The sequence below is a fragment of the Leucopleurus acutus genome, assembly GCF_964270905.1.
Source record: "Leucopleurus acutus genome assembly, chromosome: 9".
NCBI classification, from domain to species: Eukaryota; Metazoa; Chordata; class Mammalia; order Artiodactyla; family Delphinidae; genus Leucopleurus; species Leucopleurus acutus.
The window spans coordinates 72883867-72894175 of NC_139144.1; the positions used below are offsets into that span (position 1 = coordinate 72883867).

The 10309-nt window shown below is 39.0% G+C and overlaps 1 protein-coding gene across 1 annotated transcript; it reads right to left on the minus strand.

Moving 5' to 3' along the window:
* Positions 1 to 7431: 7431 nt before the first annotated feature.
* Positions 7432 to 9155, minus strand: SMIM30 (small integral membrane protein 30). Its single transcript, XM_082846295.1, has 2 exons — positions 9100 to 9155; positions 7432 to 8637 (listed from the first exon to the last, which is right to left on the minus strand). The coding sequence occupies exon 2, from the start codon at positions 8590 to 8592 to the stop codon at positions 8413 to 8415; it is 180 nt and encodes a 59-aa protein (XP_082702421.1). The 5' UTR covers positions 8593 to 8637; positions 9100 to 9155; the 3' UTR covers positions 7432 to 8412.
* Between the last annotated feature and the right edge of the window lie 1154 nt (positions 9156 to 10309).

The window sequence follows — 10309 nt, forward strand, 5'->3', positions numbered from 1 at the left end:
AGTCTTCCCTTTGTTGGGGATGTTCGAAGGAGCATGTCACAGGCCACATATGCTTTGAGTAATGGAAGCATCAATGAAATTAAGTCCACATTTTTCTAAGAGAACTATTTTATAGAGGCCCAAACATTTGGATGATCAAGTTGATATTTGAAAGGTGAATTTTATTGCTTCTTTATACCTTTAGTCATACCTGGACACTGAATTGATTTACTCTTCAGAAGGGGAAAGTCATAGGGGAAAGTCATAAGATCCAACATAACAGCAAGGCGGAATCATAGAGTGGCTACATGATCCATTTGCCATGGCTAAGGGTGAAAAGTGGAACCCTATTTGGGGCTCTTTATTTGAGAGTCATCTTTGGAAATGTAGAAGGACTTTGAGCTTCAGTTATCTTTTCTTCTCTTTTTAAATTTTTGTCTGATAAAGGCTTCTCATCTGAATGAAATGTAGGCTTTGACATCACCTATGGTAGCATCATCTAAGAACTACAGTGTGTTGACAACTGTCTTGTGAGTACTTCACAGTGGATGATTTTCAATGGATGACATTTAGAGTAAACACGAACTGCTTTCAGATAGACAGAGTTCACACATTTGTGTGTAAAAAGAAAACTCCCGGGCTTCCCTGGTGGCGCAGTGGTTGAGAGTCCGCCCGCCGATGTAGGGGACACGGGTTCGTGCCCTGGTCCAGGAAGATCCCACATGCCGCGGAGTGGCTAGGCCCGTGAGCCATGGCCGCTAAGCCTGCGCGTCCGGAGCCTGTGGTCTGCAACGGGAGAGGCCACAACAGTGAGAGGCCCACGTACCACACACACACACAAAAAAGAAAACTCCCAACCTGCAGTATTATTAAAAAGCAATTATATTAGCTTCAATATTGTACCTTTTTCAGCATATAGACTTGTTTATTCAATGCTGTGTTAATTCTTCAAGATTATTTAGGAAATAAATTCAGTGCACAAATAAACAAGTATTTACTGAAACCTCTAACAGTATAGACAAGGTATGTTAGTACTTACAATGATAAAAAGACACAATCTTGATTTCAAGAAATTTAAGATAAAGGTGACAGGGGCAGGGGTCGATGGGAAGGGGAGGGGTTGGTAGGGCTGGTGGTACAAAAGGGACAATAAGTATCTATATAACCATAAAACAAGACTACAAGAAATGCAATACGACAGGTATAAACAATGAGCTATGGACTCTGGAGTTTAGATATCATTAACTTCTTTTGGGAAAGACTTCATGGAGGAGATGACATTTATAAAGCAAATGAAATATAAGCGTGGAGGCACGGCAAGGCATTTGATTTTGGTAATTCAGGTAGTTTGGTGTTGCTGGAGTAGGAATAAAAGAATGAGAAATAAACAGGAAACATCTTGTGTTTCAAAATGGTGGGTCATTTCTAAACTAAATTAAACAAGTCATTAAACGTGTGTACAATGCAAGATATTATAAACAGTGTTTGCAAACATTCAGATCAACTAGACTGTATCTTAAAATTTACTAAAATCATGTTCTATAATTATAATTTAGATGTTCAAGAAAATGTTAAAATCTTGCAGTGAATCTCAGACCTGTCCTGGGCAAAATCTGAAAGGTTGGTAGCACTGTACTGAGGACATTAAGGGCACACACAGGCCCAGTGAGAGAGTGCCATGATCCACTGTGTATCCTGGGCTGGGGTGACCCTTTGCTACATTAACTCTGTATCATATATTCATTCTAAAAAAGATTGAGCAGCAATTTCTATTTGCCAGGCATTGTGCTAGAAACTAGGAATACAACAGTGAATTAATGATTCAGTCCCTCTCCTCATAGAACTTACAATCCTGAAGATGGGGTTGAGGTTGGTTGAGATACAGTGGACAGAGATTCAAATACAGGGTGGTATGTGCCTGATGGGAGATGTAAAGAATGCTGTGTGAGCGTACTGTAGCCTGCGTAGTTCAGAGAGGAGGGGTCAGGGAAGACGTCCTAAAGAAGTGCTGTCCAAGCCTAAGATTTTAGGAATAAGGCAGGTAAACTGGGAAAACTAGGCCAGGCAGAGGAAGGAACATGCACATGAAGAGAGCAGGGTAAGTGGGGGGAATGAGAGAGAGAGGAAAGGAACACACATGGTGCTTTTCTGGGAAGGCAATAGCTTAGTGTGGCTGAAAGCTAGAGTGTGAAATTGGTTGAGGGTCATGGACATAGAAGAGACTGGAAAAGTAGGGGAGGAAATAAGGGTAGATGAACAGTGCTAAGGTTTGTTAAGGATTTCATAAAACTAAGAAATCTGCTAAAAAATTTTGAGCTGGTATGTAACAGGGTCAGATTTGTGTTTTAAGAAGTTCACCATGGTTGTTGTGTTTAGATAAGATTGCAGAGGGTTAAGATGGGAGGTCAGAAGACAAGCTAGGGTTCTGCTGTGGATCTCATCCACATCATGATGGTGGTCTGAACTTGGGTAGAAGCCTTGAGGATGGAGAGAAGTGGGTGGATCCTAGGCATAATTTGGAGCTGGGTTCCATAGGACTTAGAGATGGACTGGATGTGGAGTGTGAGGGAGAGGAAGGCGCCACACACCCTCTCAAGTGTCTGTCTTGGCCACTGGGAAGATGGTGTCTGTTAGCTGAGTCTCACCAGTAGTGCCATAAAGGACTGAGCACACGAAACTTCAAGGTTGTTCCTGGATCCTGCCAGGCTGACTTCAATTAGTGTGTGGGCTGTTTGCTGTGAGTGGGAGTGGCAGGGCTACGGTTTGTTTTTATTCTTCCTTCTTGAGACAATCCCTAATCATACTCATTCAGTACAGAAAATGAGCTGCCCCTGCTTCACTAAATTGAAATCCAAAAATGTGCCAAATGACTAGACTACAGTTTTCACTGAAGAGTTCAAAGAGGAAATCAGCTCCTCATGCTGCCATATGAAAATGGGTAATTACAATATTTTTTAACACATTAGACCTTGTTATTTTTGAAATAGGAAAACTATATGGGGCCACACATTTTTATCACTAGGAAGTCTTTTAGAGATTAGTGACAAATAATTCTACAGATGAAAAATTGTGGAGGTTAAATTATTGGCTCAAGGTCAGTCACCTGGTAGTTGATTAATTTCTTTCTAAGTTGTACTGATGTCTTGAAAAGTGTTGATTAAACAAGTGAAAGTGTGCACATGTCGTCACAGGGCCCATAAAACTGTTTTATGTAGGTATTGCAATGCCCTGGTAATTTTTGTGGCAAAATGAGAGTTGTTCTGACAAATCATCTGAAATAGAATATGGTATAGTTTCTGTTCTTGGTGCTCATGCCTGCTTCTAAAGTCTTTTGTTAAGTGATTTATGCACATTTATCTGGAGCATAATTATCTTGATTAATATTGAGACATATGGTATTTAAAATCCCAGTGTTTAACGAAGCACTTCATGATTAGCCGTTTAAAAATAATTAACCCTCTTGTATATAAAATTTTGTAATTTCATTTCAGATTATCAAGAGCTAACTAATATTTTCAAAATTTTAATCAGCCATATATAGTGGATTCAGTGGAAATAATGTGTGAGAGGGGTATAGTAGCTCTGATACTACAAATCAATGAGAAATTAAACCACATTTTAGTGTTTTACAGCAGTCATATTTTTCTGGTCTGCCTTTTGCATTTAGATGTTTGGTGTATATTAATCACAGAAGCAATTTAGAAAAATGAAGTTACTAAAAATTAGAAAAAAACCTTAAATATGCTATTCTGCACACATATTTATTGATTTGGACCTATTCTCACCTAAGAATAAAAATCCTGTTTGGGGTTCGTAAGTCAATATAAGAGCTTTCCCTACATTCTCCACGGAGGAAACAAACATTAAACACATTTTATGGTGCTTATATCTTTATGACTTCTAATGAGATGAGATATGTTAAGAGTATTTTTCCTAGTGGAATATGGACCAGATCTTCTATTTTCCTGAACAGAGAGAAGCAAATTCCTTGCATCTCCTTAAATGACCTGGGCAGTTGCTGCTAAGCTTTCGTTATGTCACTTAGTAAAGACCCATGGTTGAGCACGTTAGGAATTACTAAAACAGATTCAATTATTTTCTTTCTTTTTTTCCTGTTTCTTTTCCTCAGGAGACTCAGGTACAGAAAAGGCTTGAGGAAACTTAGGGAAGCCAAATTTTCTTTTCTTCACAGATGTCTTTGAGTTTTAGCAATTTGTAAGCCTAGAATGATGAGGGGAAAACTATAATAAAGAAAACAGACAAAGAAAATGTCAAAATTAAAATATAATGAACTGTTTAATAAGGGATTTGTTTACATAACTTTCTAAAGATGTCTTCTTTATATATAAATACAAAATTGATGCTAGTAGGTTTTTCTCCCCTTGTGTCTAGAAGATATCTCCAAATACCAATTATAATAACATCCAGCATGCCAAGTCTTTCACAGTCATTATTTCATGTATTCCTCACCCATCTATGAGGCACGTACTATTATTTTCCCCATTTAACAGATAGGGAGACAGAAATTTACAAGAGATTAAGTGACCTAAAATCACATTTTAAGTGATGGAATCTGGTTATCTATCTAGATCTGTTGGATTCCAGAGCTTGGGCTCTTAATCACTATTGTGATACCATCAAAGAGGCTGATATGTATCTCTGGGAGGGAGATGGTTTGGTTCCTATGCAGAAAATTCTCCCTTCATTATGTGCTGCAGGCTATATAGCTACATCACTTTTCCTACACTCAAGGCTGGAAATGGCATTTGACAAGCTTCTGCAGAGCTTAGAAAGCCTAAGAGGGTTAAGGTACATGGGATGTGTAGCTTCTGAGATTTCCTGGGCCTGGCTGGCTCCTTCACAGGTGGTACATTTGATAGTTTTTCAAAAAGCTGCCATTGCACTCTCAATGCTGAGACAAAATATGGATACAGTTCATTTTTTAAACTTCATCTGCACTCCTGCATTCTTGATTGAGCTTATTGGGTAAGAGACAGGAATAAACAATATATTATTGGATGGGTGAAAAGGGGAGGGTAGATGTGAGCGATCCTAGGACAAAGGTCTGTGAGTAAAATTCCTTGAATCGATCATTTACCTGGTGCTTTAATCCCTCCACTCTTTAAATACACACTGAGGAGACTTGTGCTTCCAGGAGGATGGAGTAGACATCTTTTTTCCTATTTCTCCCACTAAATACAGCTAAAAATCCTGGATATTATTTATAAAACAAACATAAGATTCTGAAAGGTAGAAAGAAGGCAGACTGGCTAGGGACCTCAGGACCAGAAGACACGGTGGTGAATTCTCTAGATTTTCTTTTTGCCTCATAGATCTCTGACTAGGTACTGGATGAGGTGGCAACCCAGAAATGCCAATGTGCTTAGACATGGCCATGGGCCAGTAGAGAACACATGCGGAGTCTGAACTCCTACTCCCACCCAGTAGCCACAAGGCACCCCACCTGCAGGGTCAGAGGAGGGCACATAGGGAACAGTAATGAGGTTCCCTCTGGACTTTTACCTCTGTCTGGCAGTGATAAGGCAGACAGAGTCCCAGAAGGAAAGAAGTAGATGTGGTTGAAAGAGTATTTGAAAAAATAATGGCTGAAAATTACCTAAATTTGGGAAAAAGACACAACAAACCTGTAGGTTCGAGCTGAGCAAATCCCAAACAGGATAAACCCAAAGATATTTATGCCAAGACATACCACAGATCACTTTCTGAAAACTAAGAACAGAGAAAAAATATCTTGAAAGCAGCCAGAGAGAAATGACGGGAAACGCACTGATTTTTGGCATTGGAGGAATAGGCTGGTTACCAGCGCTTCCCTTGTTGATTTTGGCTATTAGTCTTCTTTTTAACCAGACTCAACCAAGCTAACATGTACAGAGCATTTACTAGTTATCTGCAAATTATGCTGGGCACCCAGGGGACATTTGCTAATCCCATTCTTCCTGTAATTGCTCCACAGTGGGTATTATCCCTCAGAGCAAATCAAGGAATTTCAGAATTGGAAAGAACCTCAAAAAAAGGAAATAAAAGGGCAGAAGTTTGTAATCTGGGATTTCTGGATGGGCTTCAGTTCTGCGAACTCCCTGAAATTAATCTAAAAAAATGCCAGCATGTATGTGCATTTTTCTAGGGAAAGGACCATAGCTTTCATCAGAGTCTCAGAGGAGCTGGTGGCTCCCAAAACGTGAAGAGCCACCATTAAGAGTTTCTGCTCTTTTCAGGCAAAACTATATAATCCAACCTAGATAGAAAAGAGCTAAAAACAGAGAAGGTATTCCCCATCATATACATCAAAATTCCTGAAAGCCACCTCATAATTCTCTACTTTTAAGGAGAAAATAGGAAAATGGCAGTTTTTTGATTTCTTCTAGGCACTTGTGGAAATACAGGTTTATCAAAGAATGTTTGCTTGTAGTCTTATTTTGAACATTTAAAAAATAGTACCTATAGGTGGCTAAACAGTGCACCGTGATTCAAAATGTACTTTAGATTTCCCCTACCCCTGAAGCCATTTTATGAACTGTCATGTGCTACCTGAGCCTCCAGTAAAAACAAAAACAGGCTTTCCTGTTTTTTAAAAAAATGTACTTTAGGTATGATTTCTCCCAATGCCAATCAAAAAGTTCAGACATACAAGGAAGCAGGAGTAGCCTCTCTACATCAGTACCAATAGGCTGGTATTTTATGAGATAGGACAAACTGGCCCGCAATCTTCATTCCTTTTTCCATCTTTCAAAAAAAAACATGTAAAAAAGTTCTATTATAAAGCAACTAAACTCCAATAAAAATTAAAAAAATTCTATTGATTACACAATGTATAACAGCCAATTTATCAGAATAAAAAACTATTAGTGTTTTCTTTGGTGAAAAAACGAGTATAACAAAAAACAGATCCATGTGGTTTCTGTGTCTACAGTGTGGCTGTCCCTCACTCTCTGTACCCTCTACCAAATCCCTCATGAAATCCAGGTCTGCTCACACCTGGAGAAATGCACATTAAGGATTTTAGATTGCTGCTGCCTGTTTTCTGATCAAAATTAAGGCTCCTAGTGTTACCTGGAGAGCTAGAGATGGGATAATGCATTATTTTAGGAAAAAATTTGACTACCTGCTTTCATTAAGACCCTATAGTAGTTTGATTTACTCATACAATTCTATGCTGGCTGCATCTACACAATCAAAGGAATCACTGGAGATCCTTGTTAAACATAGAATTCCAGACCCCAACCTACAATTACTACAGTGCAACCAGGAGAGGAACCTGAGAATCTAACAGTTTTTATCAAGTGCTTTGGGTGATCCTTGGGCTCAAACAAGTTAGAGCAATCTTCTTAAACTTGAATGTGCATATAAATTATCCTGGGTTCTTGAAACAAAAGTTCTGATCCAATTGGTCCGGGTGGGACCTGAGATTCTGCAGATCTAACAAGTCCTAAGGTGATGCTACTGGTGTGAGGACACCTTAAGTAGCAGGGTCAGGGAGATTATGCCTCATCTGGCTTGTGTGTAAATCAGTATAGGCCATTACATTTTCCTTCTGCATCTGTGGATTCTCTACCAGAGGCCTCTCCCCTCCCTTGATGCTGCCCATTTCTCATTTTTTCACTGATTGTATCTCTACAAGCTAGTGTGATCAGTTAAGGTAAGGCATCCTACTCTTCTCCACTTACTTTATAAAAAGTTCACACAAAGATAAAAGCAGTCTGAAATAAACACCACACAGTAACTTACATAATGGGTTTATATTTAATATAGTACTTCTCACCATGGAGATGTTAGCAGTTTATAAAGATTTTTTTTGTTTTTGTTAAACGTTAAATCTTTTCTCCATTTCAGTGTCAATATAAAGTATTTTTTTACATTAAATCTTTTCTCCATTTCAACGTTAGATACATCGAATACATTTTCTAAACTTTTTCCCCCACAAAGAGATAAGTTTTAATTTTTTGACCAACTGTATTTAATATCTAGGTACAATATTAACTTGGGAGATAACAAAACAAAAATGCATTAAAAATATGGAGAAAAGACTCCTCAGTGATGCAGGAGGCAGTGATTATAACTAAACAGTGGCAATTTCCTAGGATTCTGGGCAAGAGTTTTCTTATTATTATTGAGAATTCTGAAATTATGAAATATTACTTATGCAGAGTTCAGCCATCTCACTTCTTTGACCTTCTTTCTAACTAGCAAATGCAAATTACAGACGGCATTTTTCAGTGCATTATTTGTTGTGAAGAAAACGTTTTGTTTTCCATTTAACATATCAGTTTGTTCCTATTTATAGGGAAATAACCAAGACTATGAAGCTACCCTATTTACTGTTTCTTGAGCACTTTCAGACACCAAAACTCAGTTCTGAACCTCAATAGCACAAAGGTTTTCAGGGCAAGGTTTGATTCAGGAGGCCCTTCAAAGTCACATCTGTCCATTTCTCTTTCGTGCATATACCCCCAAACAAGCACAAATGCCTGTAATGCTGAGAACCACACCTAACAAGAGAGCGATTGCATCTCCGGCTTCTACTGCTTCCACAACAGGCAGCACCAGAAGCAATGAAAAGAGAACTAGGAACAGTTGTGTTGAAACTGAGATCATGATGTCGAGATCTTGAGGTGACTGGTTCTTAAAGGCTGAAGGTTCCTAGAAATTAAAACATGGAAACAAAAAGGAACCATTAAAAATTCCTACCTTTTCAAATGACAGTATGAATACATGACAACAGTTCATACAACCTTTTAAATCAGAGACTTTATAAATTATATTCAGACCCATCTCTTCATTTTATGGTGGAAGAAACTGAGGGAAGTAAATGGTACTTAAAGATGGTCATTTGAAGCTAATCGCCCCTTCTCATGATAATTCCCCTACTCCAGCGATTTTTCCCCACTCTATAACGCCAACACTGTGTGAATCAACAAAACAGAAATTGAACAGTAGAATAAGAAAAGACAGAAGAGGCACAAGATACTAACTTGGAAACTATCCTAGTGAATGAAAATTATATTTTCTTAGGGTCTCTCCCATCCAGGAAATGCAAACAAATCTGGCAAAGTCAAACCACATATAACTCTGTGAAGTCGTGGGGGAAATAGTAAGACTTACCAAAGAAAGCGTTTTTTTTTAATTCTACCAGTTCAGGATGCTAAGGCTAAGCTCCACGTGACAGCACCTATTATCAGAGGGGCGTAGCAGGATTTAAAAAATCGCACATTATTAATTATTATTTTAAAGCAGCAGCTAGAGTCAGTGCAGAGCGGGGAGGTTGTACGTAAGGGAGAAGGATGGGTAATAACTAACGACAACAGTTTGTTCAAGCAGGGGAACTAGATTTAAAAGTTGGTCAGTTAGCCTATAAAGGAAAAGCTAAAAAAAAAAACCCAAAACCAAAAAAACAAGTTCGTTCGAGGACTTGATAGTAGGACTTTAAAAAGAATCCCTGCTTTGGCCCGGCAACGTGCAAATCTGCCGCCTGTTTTACAAATACCCTGGGCAATCTAAGTAGCCTTCGGGGACAAGTTCGTACATTACCTTCCAGGAAGCAGCCATTACAGGAATGGTGAGCAGGGCGGAGTCTCTAAACTACACTTCCCACAATCCCCTGTGACGACAACTCACAGGATGCACCGGCGCGCTCCCTTGTAACTGGTTGCGGGAAGATCGTCACGCTCTACCGGAGGCGCTGAGGAGCGAGCTCCCGGGGCTTCTTCACGTGGCCGAACCTGTCACTGGTGAAGTAGTTTAGTGTAGTTGTACGGAAGCTGACACCCACACAAAAAGGTAAAAAAAATGACAGCAAGTGTTTTTTTTCACCCTGTTCAAGGTTTCAAGACACAAGAAGTTATGTCCTTTTCTTTGACTGAAATGCAGACACAGCAGCCGGAAGAAATCACCCGAGCAGAGCCATCTGTTTCAGATGCATTTAACCTAGCGGCTTGTAACATTTTTGAAGGAGGGAATCCCCTGACACCATTTTCCAAATGTGCCTTATGATATTTGTTAACTCTTAAGCAATGGTGGAAAACATGTTTAATAAGACGTTTTGGAAAATGTCAGAAACATCTGTAGGGAAAAACAGGCCGTTTGAGGAAAAACAGGTTAAGCACTATAAGAGGGTCTCGGATTCAGGTTCTAGAGTTCTGTTTCCCTATTACTTCAGGAGTGCAGTGTGTGGTACGCTTTAGAGATTTCTTCTCACTCATATGTTTATGATACCCACCCTATGTATCCCCAAATATTTATGGAAAGTTGTAAATACTTTTAAGTTATAAGGATAAATTATTTGCATATGTAAGTCTTAGCCCTTTCTGAAAGG

Bases quoted from the DNA above. Each gene is read 5' to 3' on its own strand.
- SMIM30 (XM_082846295.1), bottom strand. From the start codon at position 8,592: ATGATCTCAGTTTCAACACAACTGTTCCTAGTTCTCTTTTCATTGCTT.